This window comes from Mirounga angustirostris, unplaced genomic scaffold (genome assembly GCF_029215605.1).
Source record: "Mirounga angustirostris isolate CCGP_5_RB_7025 unplaced genomic scaffold, mMirAng1.0.hap1 SCAF_12, whole genome shotgun sequence".
Classification (NCBI taxonomy): domain Eukaryota; kingdom Metazoa; phylum Chordata; class Mammalia; order Carnivora; family Phocidae; genus Mirounga; species Mirounga angustirostris.
Window position 1 is genome coordinate 444,185 of NW_026991720.1, and position 19,751 is coordinate 463,935.

General features: G+C 43.0%; 1 protein-coding gene across 2 annotated transcripts in view; it reads left to right on the forward strand.

The window, feature by feature from the left end:
• The window catches only part of ESYT2 (extended synaptotagmin 2), an 82,172-nt gene that overhangs the window by 37,073 nt on the left and 25,348 nt on the right, over window positions 1-19,751 (forward strand). For both annotated transcript variants that reach the window (XM_045863959.2, XM_045863960.2), the window contains exons 5-10: window positions 683-755; window positions 1,003-1,092; window positions 9,034-9,089; window positions 13,974-14,094; window positions 17,561-17,737; window positions 18,732-18,814. In XM_045863959.2, coding sequence (XP_045719915.1) covers window positions 683-755; window positions 1,003-1,092; window positions 9,034-9,089; window positions 13,974-14,094; window positions 17,561-17,737; window positions 18,732-18,814 — 600 coding nt within the window. The remainder of the gene's footprint in view (window positions 1-682; window positions 756-1,002; window positions 1,093-9,033; window positions 9,090-13,973; window positions 14,095-17,560; window positions 17,738-18,731; window positions 18,815-19,751) is intronic.

Consider the following 19,751-nt stretch of genomic DNA (forward strand, 5'->3'; position numbering starts at 1 on the left):
TGCCTTTCTTTAGTATTGTACTTGTGTGCTCAGACACTCTTTCCAGCATCTGTCACACTGCCCCCAGATGTCCTCCGGCAGGAGCATGATGTGCTGCTTTTGAGGGTGGGAGTCAAATCATGGAGATCCCACACAAAACATAGATGATGTTTCATGTTCATATTAAGAATAGATGCAAGCCTGACATTCAGCATTGTACCATATTCTTGTTTCGTTTGTTTCGTTTTGTATTAATGATTGAAAGGACTCAATCACTGAGTAAAATTGGTGCCTCAGAAAGACGCATTGTTTCTAGCCTTTGATGTCCAGAGCCCTGGAACACTGCTGTTCGTTTTGACCAGGGAGCATGGACGCAAAATTTACTCCTGGTGAAATATAATCTAAGCTTTTTTTTTTATGTTTTAAACAAGCACAGTTGTTTATAAAACAAATGAAAACTACATTCCATCAAGAGACTGATCCAGAAGCTGCACTTTGAGAAGTGACGTATAATCGGTGTGGCAATGTCGAATCTGCTAGCAGGGACGTCTGTGATTCTGGGTAGTAAAATACTTGGACATGGGCCTCACATTACAGTTTTGCCTACAGGCTGGTTTTGGTTGTTTTGCTGTCATTTTACTTTATGTACCTTGCAGGTCTGTGGTGATTAAGAGACAGTAATACAGAACTTCTCCTCTGCTAGTTTTGTAGGAAACTGTGAGATTGATTTGGAGATCAAGCGATATTTTTGTAGAGCCGGTGTGCAAAGTATACAGGTAAGGTTTTTAAAGTTCTATAGTCTTCTAAAATTCTCTATGCTCTATTCAAAAAGAAAAGTGAAGTTTTTATTAACTCAGAATTTCTTTGAAGTTAAGTTTTCTATTTGTAGATTATACTTGAGAGAAACATAAAGTCAGATGCTCAGAAGTCACTAAGATGATCATGTATCCTCCTTCTTGAATCAGTAAATGGCCTGTGAAATTGTCTTCTATGACGTGTTTTGGTTTTTCCATTTGAATTTAGATTCATGGTACAATGCGGGTGATCCTGGAACCGTTGATTGGAGACATGCCCCTAGTGGGAGCCTTGTCTATTTTCTTCCTTAGGAAACCAGTAAGTAAACATTAATTTCATTTTTCCCATTAACTGACAAGGATATGTAAAACAGAGAAACATAGGCTGTCCTTCTCTCACGTTTCCCTTTTCTGATACGTGAATCCTTTGAGTGTTTTTATACTTCTTTATGCTCTTAATGGAGGGCTTCATCTCTTAATAGACAGCTTTTTTTCCTGATCACAAAAAATAATGTTTGTTACAGAAAATTTGAAAACATAAACTTTTTAAAAAGTGTAGGTTGTAACTAACATTCAGCGCGTATCACTGCGTGTGATTTGTAGATATTTGCTCATCTAATCCTTATTAACTTTACAGTTGCATACTAACATAGTTTCCTTTTACTGACCAGGAACTGAGAGTCTAATTTGTCCAAGTCACAAAACCAGTAAGTCTGGGACCATAGGCTGACAGAGTTGCCGTTCTCATTCCAACCCCTAAATCTCCTTGCAGCCTCCACCAGCAAAGGCTGCCATCATTCACACGCATCGCCTTTCTGTCGTGGTGTTTAATGAACTGCACAGTACGTGGTTTTTAAGAATCATGAAGGTTTTTGGTTTGGTTTGGTTTTGATTGAATTATATATATTTTTTATATATATATATATATTTTTTTTTTTTTTTTTTTTTTCTTTTAAGTATGCTGCACACCAAGTGTGGAGCCCAGTGCGGGGCTCGAACTCACGAATGTGACTGAGCACCCAGACACCCCTGCTGAGTTCTGTTCTAACACTGGGATAAACCGTACTAATCATCACTGCACACTGTTAGTGTGTATATACACATATATGGAATATATATGTATTCCACATTTTATTATAAGTAGTCAATACTTAGTAGTCATTATTAGCTCAAAAATAAGACAACAAAAATGTCATTCCCGCCTAGACTGACGCCTCACCCTAGCCCCTCCCCCTCCCTTTGACTCTTCCTAAGGCTCCTGCCCCTCACCTGGGTGGCTCCTTACCTGCAAGGCTCCTCCTTATGAGGGCTCCTGTAGCCTCTGACTGGCTTTCTGCCTTGGCTCGGTCCTCTGTACACTTCACCACTAGGGCTATCTTCCCAAGGAGCAAACAGACCTACTAGGGAGCATCTCTCCCTTGCAGACAGTCATCGTGGTCTAGGTGGGGTCTCTCTCCAGCCTCATTTCCTGGCACTGCCCCTCAGGAGCATCCCGATTTCCAGCCACAGGGAGGAATCATAATCCAAAGATGGTGCCAACCCCCATCGTCTCTCATCACCTCCCTTTGTCTTTTCCTACTCCCAGAACACTGTCTTTGTCCCTTTGTATGACCCCTTCCAAAGACACAGGTAGTCAGCTTTCCCCTTGTTCCCCTGGTGCCCTCCTGTCCTGTGTGTTGTGGCATACTTCTTGTTACTCTTTGAAAGCCACAGTTCAATAAATGTCTGGTGGATAAATTGACCTGTTTCTCAGTTATCTTTTCATGATACACCATTTTTATAACTTTTGTGAGTCCTTTTTGGAGGTACCGTTAACATTATGTATATTTAAAATAATATTAATTTTTATAATTTGATTTAAATAACTTAATACAAATTATTGTTGTTGTGTTTTTTTTAAATATGGGTTTATTTAGACCAAACAAATGGCATTTTTTTCTATGTAAAAACGCAAGAATTAAGTGTCTTCACTTTTTACCACTAAAAGTACTACTCTCATTTGCTTTTTATTGCTTAAATAACAGGCTAATTTTGAATGTATTCTGACTACATAAAACACTAAAATTTTTAAAAAAGGAATTAAGAAATCTGTGTTAAAATTTAATTTATTAAAATTTTGAGAAATGAAGAGCTCCCTAAAAGATTTAAAATTTATGTCTTTTTTTCGCACATACCAGTTTAAAAGCCATTATATGCTTAAGAAACTTCCTTCATTAATGAGTATAAAAAAATAATCTTTAGTAGATAGCTAAGTATTTTTGATTTACAGGGAATTTTTAACAACTAAAGACCCTTTTTCAGTTCAGAAAATAATGAAATCCAAATCTTTAAATCTCCCTCAAAACTTCGTAGTACTCTTTCTTAGGTTAGATCTTCCATAGGTATATTTACTTTAAAAATAACAGGGGTGCCTGGGTGGCTGAGTCTGTAAGCGTCTGCCTTCAGCTCAGGTCATGATCCCAGGACTCTGGGATCAAGCCCCTCATCCCGCTCCCTGCTCAGCGGGAAGCCTGCTTCTCCCTCTCCCACTCCCCCTGCTTGTGTTCCCTCTCTTGCTGTCTGTCAAATAAATAAGTAAAATCTTAAAAAAAAAAATTGTAACTTTCAAACAAAATCTTAGTGTCAGAAATGGATGAGGCTGTGAAAAGTTCAGAATCATTCATTTCCTTATATGGTGAGTAAAGTCGCCAAACATATGCTCTGGAGAGAAGGGAATTTTTTTTTTTTCCCCAGTTATTTTCGACTGGAAAATATGAGAACAGAACTCACTACTGGTTGCCAAGTAATTCTTCCTCACCCTAAGGAAAAATACAGCTACAAAGATTTGGGGGCTTTTGGCTATCCAGATGATTTAGAAGAATAGTGCCAGAGACTCTTCTGAAACCTCTGCACATTTTTGTTCTTGTTGATTCGTTTCAATTAGTTTTGATAATGCACTACTTGTTTAAAAAAAAAAAAAAAAAAAACTAAGAATTTCTAAAGTGACAAACTTTCAGAGTACAATGAAAGCAGTATGTGTAATGGTTAAGTGACAGACTTGGGTTTCTCCAAGTCTGCCTTGAAGTTTGTTTAATCCTTCTAAGCCCAAGTCTCCCCATCTGTAACACGGGGACTACATGTCAGTGGGCGTCTCCCCATCTGTGACACGGGGACTACTGCCTCCCAAGACTAAATGTCAGTAGGTATAAAACAGTAGATGCCTGGGGCGCCTGGGTGGCTCAGTCGGTTGGGCGTCTGCCTTCGGCTCAGGTCATGATCCTGGAGTCCCAGGATCGAATCCCACGTCAGACTTCCTGCTCAGCGGGAAGTCTGCCTCTCCCTCTCCATTTGCCTCTACCCCTGCTCATGCTCTCTCTCGCTCTATCTAAAAACAAAACAAAACGAAACGAAAAAAACCAGTAGATGCCTGGTTCATAGTAAGTAAGATTTTTAAGAAATTAAGTATTTTCCTACACATAGGTTTAGCCTTCTGGTGGGTCTTAACACCAGAAGTCAAGTATTGGTAAACACAAAAACTTGGGTGAAGGTTCTGGTAAGGGCCAGAACAAGCCAATGTCTCTCCTTGGCCGTGTCACAGGGAACTGGCCACTCACTCATGCTAACCTGACTGTTGTTGAAACTGCCTCTGGCATACACCCGAGGGGGTGTTTCAGAATCCCCAGCTCTCTGTTAGGTCTATTCCAAGAGCACAGATTAGCCCCAAGTAAATCCAGCAGGTTTCTTCCAGAACTTACTCAGGAGATGACATGGGGCATACCCACAGTGTGTTTGTCCTAAGAGGGTCCTTCCAGCTAGCAGAGTCTTTGAACCACAGAATGCATTTCTCCATCTGTAAAAATGGAAATATCTTCTTTTACAATGACGAGAACTTGAGTCCTGTTAGCTACAAGTAGGTCCAGCAACTGAGGTACCTAATCAAAGGAAGGGAAAAAGGAAAGGCTTTACTTAAATGAAAATAGCATGTATTGCTCTCTCATGAAACCTACTGGAATGAATTTAAAGCCTTTGTGACTGTCTGTCTCCCATGCCTGATACGCCTTTGCTAAATTCTCTCTTCCCTCTGAGACCAGCTTCCTCTGGTCCTCCAGTCCACATGCCAGAAACAGGGCTGCCAGCTCACTCAAGAGGCAGTGAGTCTTCCTGCCTTCCGCTCCTTGTTCCAGCTGCGTCAGACGCAGACCCCTAGACTGGCTGGGAGGAGGAAGGTTGCAGTGTGTGCATCAGGCTCCCGGAAGCCAATTCCTACAGCCGTGTGTAGAAGGCAGCAGTGAGGTGCAGAGGCAGGGCTGGGCAGACAAGTCCACCAGATCTACTAGACTGGAGAGGGTCCCAGACTTAGGCCACATAGCACGTCACCTGGGAGCTTTGGCGATATTTATCCTGTCGGGTGTTCTCAGAATTTCCTGGATCATTGGTTTGATATCTTTCATTATTTTGGATAGTCTTGCCCTACCCCCACTAGTTGGAACAGGGGAGCTCCCCACTGCTCTGGCCTGTACTGGGTTTCAGGGCTACTGCCCTTTCAAGTGACCTTGCCGTCTCCTTGTACTTGTGTCTTCGGTGGGTCTTAATGCAGGAGTGAGTCTGCACACCTGCCTCCAGTAATTCAGGATCTCTAACAGTCAGGGCCTGGGATGGTATCCTACTCTCCCCAGACATAGAGGGTATTTTCTTCTCCTCTCCCCATCTGCAATGAACCTTCACCTATGTGTCACTTTCCCCAGTGGCTTCTCTTCCTTACCATGGAAGGTGGAGTTTGGGTCTTCCCAGCAGCAGCTGCTCCCTCCCTGACCTCACCCCTGCAAGAAGTGTTTTTCCTAGTCTCTGTAGCCGTGCTCAGCCCACCCAGTGGGTTGCAGATGCCCTATGTCTGGATTTCAAAGGGCTTTCTCTGTCTCACCTGCACCTGGTCTTTAGCAATTAGGATTCAAGTGGAACCTCTCAATTGCCCTGCGGTGGCCTTAGCCACTCTCGGAGCTGCCTCTAAGGGAAGGTTTCAGGCTGGTGGCCCTGTCACCTCAGCTCTTCTTGTGCATTTCTGATGCGCTTTCCAGTTTTCTACATCCCAGGTGGAAGCTGGAAGTCCCAGGAGTTTCTTGGCCTTTACCACCAGTGAAAAGTGACTAATTGAAAAACTCTGGAGAAGGATGGGAGCCACCGGTCTGTATTTTTAGCAGACTTCCCATGTGATTCATGGTCTGTACTGTACAATTTAATGCACCTAGAACACCTGACATAGAGTAAGTGCCGAAATAAACAGTTGAACTAAACGTTTCACTACATCCATCAGATTATGCGTTCATGGAAAAGCAGAGAGGAGAAAGGCATGTCTGTGGTTTTCATGAAATACACAGATTCATTTGTGTTGTTCCGTGAAAATGTAACTACGCTATTGATTGCATTTCTCCTAGGAGAGCTGCAGCGGCCCAGAGAGGGGGTTGGGAAATGTCTGTCTCTTCAGTTTCTCCCAGAGATCTCAGTAGTCCCAGTGCAGTGGTTGGGCTGGTGACAAGGGACTCTAATTTCATTTGCTCTTCCCAAGCACTACCTTGCTTCCAGCCCTCTTGTGGCTTCCCCCTTTATATGCTCACTTTCCAAACCTCTCACACTCACTCATTCTCACATGTGCTCACACTCACATGCTCATTTTCTTGCACTCGTCCTCACACATGCTCTCACACTCACACACTGATTCACACACAAGTTCTCTCTCCCCTTTCTCATCCCCCCAAGGCTCTGGACTCTTCCTGTCCCTTCCTCCCCTTGCTCAAGGACAGGCTAGCTCCTCTTTCCAGGGCCTCCAGTGGGTCCCTTCCCTGGGGGCTTCTTTCTTGCATTCACATCTCTTCTCAAACCCAGCTAAATCCTGTTCCTGCCTCCCTGGTGTTTGGTTTCTCTGAACTTGGGTAGCATTTAAATGTATCTCCTCATTTTGACAAGGGTCATGAGAGTAAGCCCTCTGTCACCTGACACTTGATCATCTCTAGTTAAAGTCCCTTCCGGTGGACCCACCATTGACAGGACCTCTCATTCACCTTTGAGTGTTTCCCGAGCTTTCTGATTCAACAAGATGCCCCAGGCTCATCTTAACACTTCTTGCCCCAGTCCTGGAATCAGCTGCTTCTTCACAATCCCTTGGAAGATGTATTTAGAGGTCATGATCAGGGTGCTGGCCGCTGCTGGTTGCCCCAGACTGCGATTGCTTCTACACCTGTTCTTGGGGAGGGTGGGTACGAGGGCACCAGTAGGAGTTTGTACTGATATTTGCAATAAATTTGTATTTCACTTCTCTTACTCTGAAAAAACTTAGTCTTTCAGGACTTCTTAAAAATTTTTTTCAGGGCGCCTGGGTGGCTCAGTCGGTTAAGCGACTGCCTTCGGCTCAGGTCATGATCCCGGAGTCCCGGGATCGAGTCCCGCATCGGGTTCCCTGCTCAGCAGGGGGTCTGCTTCTCCCTTTGACCCTCCCCCCTCTCGTGCTCTCTGTCTCTCATTCTCTCTCTCTCAAATAAAATCTTTAAAAAAAAAATTTTTTTTTCCAGCTTTGGTCTATCCAAAAGAATCTTGACTCTTCTAGCTTGTGTTTGTTTATAACTCTACACTTCCCAAAGGGATTTGAGCAGTTTTATTACTGCAACTATATGGGTAATTGAGATCATGCAATTTCAGTTAGCATTTCTTCTACAAATATAAAGCACAAGTAATTTTATTATGTGCAATATGCACTCTGATAAGAAAGCAGTTTTTCTAATCAAGCTTTTTTTTTTTTTACCCGTCTACATCCACTAAATGGAATCTTATCTTAGCCAACTATATAGGAATTATTCTAAGTAAATACCCAAATACCCACTAGAAAATTGAGCAAATAAAATACAAATGTTGACTGAGTGGATAGAACATGTTCCACTGATATCAGGAAAATGTAAATTGAAGCAGGGATAAAGTACCATTTTTAAACTACCAAATGAACTGATTTTTAATATCTGTTTTTGGGGAGAGTATAAAGGACATTTTATACATTTAGGGTAGGAATATATATATAAATCAGTACAGGATCTTATTTTGGGGGCAATTGGGTAGCATCTGTGAACATAAAAAATAAACATATAAGGGGCGCCTGGCTGGCTCATTTGGTGCAGTATGTGACTCTTGATCTCAGAACTGTGAGTTCGAGCCCCATGTTGGGTGTAGAGATTACTTTCAAAAAATAAAAATCTTTAAGGGCACCTAGGTGGCTCAATCAGTTAAACATCTGACTCTTGATTTTGGATCAGGTCATGATCTCAGGGTTGTGGGATTGGATTGAGCCCCACCTTGGGCTCTTCCCACATTGGGCTCTCGGATCAGCACAGAGTCTGCTTGAGATTCATTCTCTCCCTCTCCCTCTCCGTCTGCCCCTCCCCCCGCACATGCAGAGCTGTGCACTCTCTCTCAAATAGATGAATAAAATCTTTAAAAAATATAATAAAAATCTTTTTTTATTTTAAAGATTTTTATTTATTTGAGGGGGTGTGCCTGGGTGGCTCAGATGGTTAGGCGTCTGTCTTTGGCTCAGGTTATGATCCCAGAGTCCTGGGATCAAGCCCTATGTGCGGCCCCCTGCTCAGTGGGGAGTCTGCTTCTCCCTCTCCCTCTGCCTCTGCCTCCGCCCCTGCTCGTGCTCTCTCTCTCTGTATCTCTATCAAAGAATAAATAAAAGAAATTAAAAAAAAAAAGAGCACAAGCAGGGGGAGGGAGGGACAGAGGGAGAGGGACAAGCAGACTCCCCACTAAGCAGGGAGCCCGACATGGGACCTGATCCCAGGACCCTGAGATCACAACCTGAGCCAAAGTAAGACACTTAACTGACTAAGCCACCCAGGCGCCCCTAAAATAAAAATCTGTAAAAAATAAACATATGTCTTTGACCAAAACTTTCACTTTTTGAATGCTGGTTTGCATGTGCTACAAGAACATGTATGTAAAAAGATATTCACTGAATCAAAGAGAAATTATAAATATTCTAAGTGTCCATCAGTAGGAAAAGTATATGAATTATTTGATTTTACCAGAGGAAACAGGTACTATCAAAAACTAAACAAAAAAAGAGATAGCTCTTCATTTACCAACAAAGGACGATGACTTTGATATTTTACAAAGTGAAAAGGTGTAGGATGGTATTATGAACTAATGCATTTTGCTTATTAAAAAGCCTGTTTGATTTAATTTGGTAATTGAAATAATTTGGAAACTTAATATTTTTGCCCTTTTTTTAAAACAGCTTATAGAAATTAACTGGACAGGACTGACGAACCTTCTCGATATCCCTGGATTAAAGTAAGTATGATGTCATGTCCTGTGCTTAGCTTCTTGTTGGTGTCATGTGCATTTCTAGTGTCATAAAAACAACACAGAATGGGTAAGGCCACTACCAGGCAGCATCCGTGCCTCTCAGCAGGCTCTTGTGTGCGGCTCAGGTGAAGAGACTGGCTAGGCTCCGCTCTCCTAACTGCATCTGAGACATGGGACCAAGTGAGCAGGAGAGTGGGTGAGGGTGTTAGACTGAGTCACTCACCTTTCATTTTATTTTTCATTCATCGTGAAGCATCTTTCCAGCTTTGGTATTTTCTTTTTAACTTTTTTATTTTTTTTTTTAAGTAGGCTCCATGCCCAGTGTGGTGCTTGAACTCATGACCCTGAAATCAAGAGTCACATGCTCTACCAACTGAGCCAGCCAGTTGCTCCAAGTTTTGGTGTTTTTAGAAAAGTAACAAACAGCCTTTTAATATTCTGCAAGTTAATTTTTTAATTTGGGTTTTCTTATTTTCTCAGAAAAATAAAACTTAAAAAATGAATATATGTTTCAGAACTAGCCCTTTGGGTTCTTTTTAGGCTGTGCTACTGCCCCCCCATGCCTCCCATTGCCCACAGAGGGGTAAGTGTAGGTACTAGACCTAGGAATGTGTAGGGTCACCCCAGGGCCTGGGTGCAAGAGCTGAGAAACCTAGAGTTTCTGCCTCACGTTACTGGGAGTCCCTTCATTATTCTGTAGCAATCTCACAGCTAAAACATGAGGAAATTTGCCCATAATAAGCTTATGAAACCATGAATGGCACATCCCTGCTATGTGGAAAGCGAAGTCTTCCTCAGGTCACAACCATCCATCTCACCTGATGGGAGGTGACTCTTTGCGATGGGCCTGTTGTTGCCAGCAGGAAATTCTGGAAACCTGCCTTTGTTATTTACTCTTGTATTTAAATGTTGAAATACAGTTAAACGTGTTCCTAGTAGATAACTTTCCTAATCTGGATTTTTTTTCTAAAATAGCTCAGAAATTAAAGTGGTCTGTTTTTTTTTTTTTCTATTCCTATGTGTTTGTTTATGCCCCTAAAATGGCCATTAGAAAGAACTTTATATTGTTTCATTATCAGAGAAAATTTAGGACTTTAATAAAATGAGGCATAGTCCTCATAATAAAAATCTTTTTTAGGTACTGTGGCTTAATGGATATTGCAAGTTCTGTTATCTTTAAATAAAGATCTTTACAAAGAAAGGACAACTTACAGAACTGTTGAAGTATTCATTAGGATACTTGGTTGCAAGCAACAAGCCCAACATAAGTAGACTTAAATAAAAAAGTAAATAAATGAGTAGGGGTTGTTTGGCTGACTCAGTTGGAGGAGTGTACAGTTCTTGATCTTGGGGTCTTGAGTTCAAGACCCACACTGAGCGTAGAGATTACTTAAATAAACTTTAAAAAGAAAGTAAATGAGTAAATACTATTAAGACGATTTATTCATTTATCCAACAAATAGGTATTGTGCCTGGTATGAGCCAGCCACTGTTCTTAGTGCCGTGGTGTAGCTATGAACGGAACGGTCACACCTGCTCTCATGGAGCTCCCACTGCTGGCTTATTCCTGGCTCATGTCACTGAGCAGTCTGGAGCATTGCGGGGTGAAGTCAGATGCAGGCAGGTGTTGCTGTTCAAATGATGCCCTAGGGCTCTCTGTCTTACTCTCGGGGTTTGTTGTCAGGCAGGCCCTTGCTATGAAGTAGCAGCTTTTAGCTGCTACTGTTCGTGCTTAGCAGCTTTAGTCTGAAAAGAACCTTCTTCTGCCAGTTCCAGCAAAAGTTGCCGGGCTGACTTCTATTTGTCCACCCATCCTTGGACAAACCCTGTGATTCTGATGATCACGTACCCACCCCCAGAAGAGGAACAGGGGGACCAGGGTAGGGATGTGGGAGAAGCAAAGGAAGAACTTTCACCAGTACTTTCATCTGTGGGAACGGATGCTGGTCAGCCAGCCAAACAACAAACCCCTGTTGCCATTTGGTGTAGAAATGTGTTTGGGATGCCTGGCTGGCTCAGTCAGGCAGCCGGCTCTTGATTTCAGCTTGGGTCATGATCTTAGGGTCCTGTAGCGAGCCCCAATTCCAGCTCCATGCTCAGCAGGGAGCCTGCTTGAGGATTCTCTCTCCCTCTCCCCACCCACTCTCTAAAATAAATAAATAAATCTTTTTAAAAAAATGTGTTTGTTCTACTTTCCTCCTTTTATATCATAGGAGGACTGAAATAAACACGGGCATGTCGAGCAGCTACCCTGTAAATAGTATTGTATTACTTCCCTTACAGCGCGAGCCAGAGGGTATATGCTGCCTTTGGCAAGCCTGCAGCTGGGGGAGTCAGTCGCAAATCATTTATTTAAAAGAGAGATATGGGGGGCGCCTGGGTGGCTCAGTCGTTAAGCGTCTGCCTTCGGCTCAGGTCATGATCCCAGGGTTCTGGAATCAGCCCCGCATCAGGCTCCCTGCTCCGCGGGAAGCCTGCTTCTCCCTCTCTCACTCCCCCTGCTTGTGTTCCCTCTCTCGCTGTCTCTCTCTGTCAAATAAATAAATAAAAAATCTTAAAAAAAAAAAAAAGAACCACTTCAAAAAAGAGAGAGAGACAGATAAGGGGGCGCCTGGGTGGCTCAGCTGGTACAGCATGTGACTTTAGACCTAGGGTTTTTGAGTTCAAGCCCCATGTTGGGCATAGAGCCTACTAAAAAATAAAAATACAAAATGAAGTAAAAGGGAAATATATATACTCACACACGTATGTCTGTATACACAGAGATAGATAAATATATACACTCAGTTTTATTTAATGATGGTGTTTAGTGATAATGACAGGTTCTCTTTATATAGTAATAGTTTTTAGCTATTTTATATATAGATTTCTATGCATGCAGTCTATAAAATATATTTAGTATATAGAGGATTATATATATTATTAAAAATATGTACTCATGTATATTAGAAATATGGAGGGAAATACACACCAGTCAGAAACAAAGCTGTGGTATAAAAGGTATATATGAAAACATCCTTTTTAAATAAAATTATATTATTTCTATAGGATATATATAATTTATACAAAATTATGTAAAACTTATATAATGTAACATTTATATGTATGTAAATTTTATGTAATAAAATATATACATATAAACTTAAAATTTGAACTGTGCTTCCCAAAGATTTTCTAACAAATCTTGCCTCGAGCATTACAAAATGAACATCTACAAGCTGTATTCATTGTTAAAAAATGGAACCCGGAGTATTACAAAGTAGCAGTAATACCTGAATTACTGCACTTGACCATAAATTTTGGCTGTCCCTACATGTTTCAATGAAGGACCCTAAACTGAGTGGTAAAGGTATAAGAAGGGATGAGAATTATGGTAGAAACAAAAGTCAGGTGATGAGCAGGGAGTTCCGAAGGACAAAGAGGACTAGACCCAAGGGCCGCTCTAGACCACGACAGCAGCCAGGACAAGCAGAGGGGCCAGCCACATGTCGATGCCCCCGGGGACGATTAGGAGCAGCACTGCAGGCCTGGTAATTAGGAGGAGGCTGGCGTGTGCACAGTGGGATAGAAAGGTGAGCAGGGATGAGGCTCAGGGTGGGCCTTCTGCTTTCCTGGGGGTTGGGCCTCTCAGTCTGCATGGCTGGGGTGGGTGGTGAGACGGTTGGCCTACCACCGTAGCAGTTAAGGGATTCTTGAAAGCATAGCATCATCAAAGGGTCTTCTTTTCCAGCAGATTTTTCAGTATAAACACAACCAGTATTTGGGGTTGGAGGTGAATGGCAAAGTAAGAATATGCCTGGTATTCAGACTCTGAAGGACCACCTCACATCGCTGCTTAGTGAGCATATATCCAGTGTCTGGCCGCTGAAACCCTCTCTGTCTCTTTAGTGTTAACGTCTAATTCACGGACATATGCATAAATAGAGCTGTGTTGTCTGGGGGGTTGTGGGTTTTTCAGTCTTTTTTCTGTCTTGGACTGGAAAGTCCTAAGGTAAGACCCGTTCTCTTGTCATTGCATTTGGATACCCAGCTTAGAGTGAATGTTCAACTATTAATGATGGAGACTTTCACTCTGTCCTAGTGGGTATTTTATATGTACAATTACTTTATATATATCTGTTAACAATTTTAACATCTGAGAAGTACTGGCAAGAAATAAGATTCTCTTAAAACTTCTCAGTTCTGGGTAAAGGTGTTGAAATTTCATTTATGCTTTCAAAAACGTCCCATGTTACTTAATTTTCACATTTACCCCGAAGAATGGGCAAAAATATATTAAAAGTACATTTGTTTATCCTCCACAATTTTATTCATATTACTGAGTTCTCTTTGCAATGGTATAGAGAATTTGAAAATTATTACAGTATTCAGTATGCAAATACAGTGTGAAGAGAGAATAAACTAAATTCTTTTACTTGACTGGAAGCTATGCAAAAATAATGAGAAATTTAATGTGAGAAACATGGAATGGGTAGGTGGATGTTTGTTATGGTATTCTTTGCACTTTTGTGGCTGTTTGAAATATGCTAAAAAAAAAAAAAGAAAGAAAATGTAATGTGTCTTAGTTGATATTAAATCAATGATGAAGTCACACAGGAACATATGAAACATTATTTAGAATATTGTGAAATGTAGCCAGAATGTTACCTTGTGTTCTCAGCTGTACTTCTCAGCTATATATATATCCCATAGCCATATTGCCGCTAAAGTATTGAATTACTGTCTTAAATGTTGTCTTTGAAAAATTAGACAATTCCGACCTTGTAAATGGGGTGTTGTATCATGTTTGTGGTAAGTTTGCTGTTAAAGCGATAACTAGTATTGATATGCCTGATAGTTGATTTGTTCTTTTTACCACCCACCTAATAGTGGTCTGTCAGATACGATCATTCTGGATATAATATCAAACTATCTGGTGCTTCCCAATCGGATCACCGTTCCTCTTGTCAGTGAAGTTCAAATAGCTCAGTTGCGGTTTCCTATACCAAAGGTAAGTACTCCTGAGCACCCATTGGCACTTAGATACAGAGAAGCTTATCACATAGTTGGATGTTGTAACTTCTCGTGGTTCTCTTAACAGTGACCTTGCCACATGGATCTTGATGTGGTAGTTTGTCCTGTCACACTCCTTAGGAGATTGGCCAGTGTGCATCAGAGACTTCAGGGCAATTCTTAAACCTCAGCCATGAACGTCCAAGGTGCTTAGAGGGATTTAATTCTGCAAATATTATTGCAGGTCATAAAGGACTGCTGTGAGGGCTTAGTTATCTCAGAAAGCACATACTGTTTGTATTATCAAATGTAACAGCTTAGTCTAAGTGATGGGCACTTTGTATAATGACTGGTACAGGGTTTCTCTCAGCGGTGAGAGTGTGGTTACCTCTGGAGTCCTAAGCACCGCGGCAGAAGCAGTGCTGGTGTTACAGCTGCCCTGGACGGGATGGAAGGGCAGGGCCTGGATCTCCGCCACAGCCCTGGGGTCTGATAGCAGCTTTACTTTAGGGGCATATTACTTGGCATGTATGGACCTCAGTTTCTTCATCTGTAAATTGGGGGTGATGCCTAGCACACAGAGTTAGGTCACAGATACTGGAGTCACCTTCATTTGAGTAAACTATGTAACCTCAACCAAAGACTGAGAAATTGCTGGTCAAGGACATAGTATTCCCTCCACTGGTCAGAGAAGAGGTCCTTGGAGCGGATGGGCCCTCACAGGTTAGTGAGAGCTATTAACCTTCACATAAAACCCCCAGGGGTACCTGGGTGGCTCAATACATTAAGCGTCCGACTCTTGATTTCAGCTCAGGTCATGATCCTCAGGGTTGTGGGATTGAACCCCACTTTAGGCTCCTTACTGGGTGTGGAAGCTGCTTAAGATTCTCTCCCCCTGGGGCACCTGGGTGGCTCAGTTGTTAAGCGTCTGCCTTTGGCTCAGGTCATGATCCCAGGGTCCTGGGATCAAGCCCTGCATCGGGCTCCCTGCTCAGTGGGAAGCCTGCTTCTCCCTCTCCTACTCCCCCTGCTTGTGTTCTCTCTCGTGCTGTGTCTCTCTCTGTCAAATAAATAAAATCTTAAAAAAAAGAAAAAAAAAGATTCTCTCCCCCTCTTCCTCTGCCCCGCCTGCCTGTCTCTCTCTCTCTGTCTCCCTCTCTCTTCTCTCCACCCACCCCCCCAAATAAAATAAAAAAATAAACTGCTGTTACTTTACCAGCAAAAATGGGTTTATTCGGGAATGGCAGAGAATTGCAATCTGGGACAATTAAGCTATGGCAAAACCATAGGTGATTCTGCGGAACAAAGGAGAGGAAGCTCTTTTACAGGGGAGAGGGGGCATGGGGAGGGGCTGCATTAAGCTAAAAGTCCACTGGTGTAAACTTGGAGCTGGGAAGTGTAGTGGCTTCTCATTGGCTGAGCGGTTGCCAGGGCAGGAGGAAACCGTCCTTTCTCCTGACGGGACAGTATACGAGTATCCACGGGGAGCTGCATCTCTCCCTGCTGGGCCTGCAGCGGACAGTGGACTGGTAGAGCCTGGGCGCCGCCCCTTCTGGCCTCCCGACTCCAATCCAAAGGACGATCTTCCTTTTGCTCATCTTCTCAGAGCTTTTCCCCCTGGGCCCTTCACCCCACTGAATCTGCGCCCTCCCGAAGTGGAGCAGGCAGCCCTGTTGTGTGATGTCCGTAATGAGTGTGGCACTGACGAGCACTGGACGGTTTCTTTTACTAAACAGACGGTGTTGAGTTGGTCCTGTTTCGCTGGGTGTGTGGTGGTGGTTAGTTTGTTTGCTGAAGTGGAAGCGGACAACTTTGCTTGATGCTTGTTACTTTTTTGTGGTTAAGGTAGATCTCCGTAACAGTGTACAAACCCTCAAACGTGTCTGAGCTGCCTTACATTTTTTGAAAGTACCAACACCCCAGCCAATTGATGCCTGAACTAGTTACACTGTTGGCATTCAGATTTGCTGGGACAGTGCATATGAGGAAGGCAGGTCTTTTTTCCTTAACTTAGGATTTTCATCTCTGAAAACACAAGAATTCTCTTCCATGTAGAAATCCTCGTGCTCCTTTGCCGCTCGCACTTTTTATTCCCTGAGCATGGTGCGCACCTGTGCCTGCCCAGATCCAACCTTCCTTAGCCTTGTGGGGTTTAAAAGCCACACTCCTTAAACATGTTGCCAGATTATCTAAACTTTAGACACTTCCTGTAAATGGGAAATTCTCTAAGTTTTTAAAAGCGTATTTATCTGTAAAAATGCATGTCTTCCTAGCTGATTGGGTCAGGACTATTACCCAATGATTTTGAAAGGGTTTTTGGAGAATGCTGCCTCGTGCTAACTTTACCACCACCATTGTTTGCCTTGAAAGAGGTGTGAGTGAACATTTTTTTATTTTACCAATTAAACAACATTTTAGGAGAAGAAAGCTATGTGTCAAGTCTATGAGTACTATGTATTGCAAAGCTTCAGTTTCCTATCTATAAAATAAATTTAATGACAGTGCAGTTGTCCCTTGAACAACATGGGTGGGGCCGCCGAGCCCCTGTGTAGAAAATCTGCATATAACTTTTTTTTTTTTTAAGATTTTATTTATTTATTTGACAGAGAGAGACATAGCGAGAGAGGGAACACAAGCAGGGGGAGTGGGAGAGGGAGAAGCAGGCTTCCCGCCGAGCAGGGAGCCCGATGCGGGGCTCGATCCCAGGACCGTGGGATCATGACCTGAGCCAAAGGCAGATGCGCAACGACTGAGCCACCCAGGCGCCCCTGCATATAACTTTTTATTCCCCCAAAACTTAAGTACTAATTGCCTAGTGTTGACCAGATGCCATACCAATGACATAAACCAGTAACACATATTTTATATGTTATGTACTATATTCTGTATTCTTACAATGAAGTAAGCTAGAGAAAAAATGTTACTAAGAAAATTATAAGGAAGAGAAAATACATTTACGGTACTGTTCTGTATCGAAAAAAAAATCTGTATATAAGTGGATCCACACAGTTCAAACCTGTTTTGTTCTGGTCAGCTGTATTTCATAGGATTGTTCTAAAAGTTGAAGTAATGAGTGCCTGCCAAGGGCTTAATGACATTTCTGAGACATCCTGTAATGGTGGTTCTCAGTCCCTGTCGTACCAAACACAGGACTGTTTGGTGATCCAGGAGACTAAGTCAGGCTCCTGGGGCTCCTTTTGCACACTGTCCCTGGGGGCCTCACCCCTCGCTCCTCCCTGGTCTGGTCTCCTGACGGAAAGTAGTGATATTTGGACACCGCTGTCCGCCCTGCTCTGGCTTTCCCTCCGCACTGCTGCCCGACGGTCCGTGTTGACTTTCTTTTCTGCTGCGCAGGGAGAGGGTCTTCATGTTGTCCACTCTTCCCCGTTCTTAGGACAGTGAGCACACAGCCGTTGTTCCGCGTGTGTCACAGTGACCAGTCTGTGCTTGCTCCTCCTTTTCAGGGTGTTCTGAGGATACATTTTATTGAAGCTCAGGATCTTCAGGGGAAAGATACGTACCTTAAGGGACTCGTCAAGGGAAAGTCAGACCCCTATGGAGTTATTCGAGTTGGCAACCAGATCTTCCAAAGCAAGGTCATCAAAGAGAACCTCAGTCCCAAGTGGAATGAGGTGTACGAGGTAAGATGTGTCCAGTGGCGTCAGTTGGCTTCTCCCCCAATTCTGATTCCACTCCTGTTATGCAGGAGTGTGGTTGGTTTAGAGCATCATTTAAATCATTTTTCCTTTCGTTTCCCACCTTCAAAAGTATTGTACCTTCTGTCCCTACCTCACAACTTTCTTGTCGTGCCAAGGCATAAACAACACATAAATTTTAAACTTTAATTACATTAAACTATCACAATAAATAATTGACAAAGTGATTTCTGTGGTTGTTAACATGTAAACATTTACAAACATGAGATTATGTACTGTTTTGCAAATTCTCATTTACTACATCTAGGCATCTCTGTAGGTCAGTGAACATAGATGAACATGGTTTATACTTGCCATTCAACCCAAGGAGATACTGGCTGTTCATTTCAGCATTAGAACCACTGCTGTTACCCGTGTAATGGGAATGTATTTTTCTTCACTTGACCAAGTTTTCTCCAGATAAGCTCCTCAAAGTGGAATTGCTGCATCATAAATCATGCTTTTTTGAAAGGAGTGATACATTTTTGCAAAATTGTTCTTCAGAACAGTTGTACGCTTTGTGCTCCACCAGCTTCCCATCCTCCCAAACCAGTCTGTTGCCAGATTTCTTAATCTCTAAGTGGTGGTAAATGGATCACTTGTCGGTATCCCAAGAATAGCACTTGAACAGAGCCGCTTCAGGACTAGAAAAATGTCCCAGGCCTGTACCAGTCTGTGGGTGCCGTCTGGTGACCTGACTTCGGAGCAGTGGAACTTGACTTGGGTAGCTGGAAACACAGTAGGCTGTTGCTGGGTGGGCAGATGCTTCGGAACGGTCTCCCGTGGAGACGTGTGTGTGTGTGGTTGGGCAATGACACGAAGTCAGTGCTGCCGTACTTACCGTGGGGGAGAACTGCAGGGAGCTCTTTACTACAGTCCTCCTATTCAGTAGCTGCCAACAGTGGTAACCGTGCGAGATAACTACTCCTTGTTTTTTCAGGCTTTAGTCTATGAACATCCTGGACAGGAATTAGAGATTGAGCTCTTTGATGAAGACCCAGACAAGGATGACTTCCTGGGAAGGTAAACCTTCGGGGAAGGAGAACATGGGCTGCTCTTTCTTCGAGTAGTGACACTTAGACCTACTACGGCTTCAAAACATACGCTGTGTGTGTGTCACATGTGTTTTTAAGTGGCTTTTAGATACGACATTTGTCTCACCTTAGACTTCTTAAAGTATGTTTTATTGCTGTAGAGTTTCACATTTAAGTACAAGAAGGAAAGGTTTAGATCTGGGTCTGTTTCAGCAGCCACTGGCCACACGTAGCCATGTGCCCACATTCAAGTGCTGGGAACCCGCATGTGGAGTGTGCCCCAGAGGCCGGCACCGCAGCCTGCCTTCACGCCGTGCAGGCTCTGCTCTAGACTGCAGAAAGGGGTTTTTAAGCTTTTCCGATTTGTTGGTTATTCAGGGAGCAGGGGGGATAGTGATTTACATTGTGCCTACACATTGGAAAAATAAATATTGACCTGCTTACTTAAATTGAGCAACCACCACAGCTGAAAAGCATGAGCTTTTAAAAAATACATCTAACCCTAATCTTTATTATTTGACTGACTTTCTTGTGGTAAAAGATTCAGGGATAGATGACGTTGGACAGATTTGGCCTCCTCAAGAATGGCCTGTGTATTATGCTGTGACTTCAGAATTCATTCATGAGATGGTTTAACAAGGAGTGACCAAAAGACTGTAAGCAGGGCAGTGATGGGTCAGATTTGCATTCTAATAAAACCACTGTGTGGCTCAGAGTAGCAGGGACTGAGCCTGGGGACTGTGGTGATAGACCAGGAAAGAGCTGGGAGGGTCTCACCTGGTGTAGGGCAGGAGGAGGGGCAGTTGCGAGAGAAAATAGGAGTGCAGTCAGCCCATCCTCGTCATCTCTGACTTCTGAGGGAGGGGAGGTCCATGCTTTGCAGCAGAGCAGGACTTCTAGGGGAAATGGAAGGGGCTCTCAGAGAG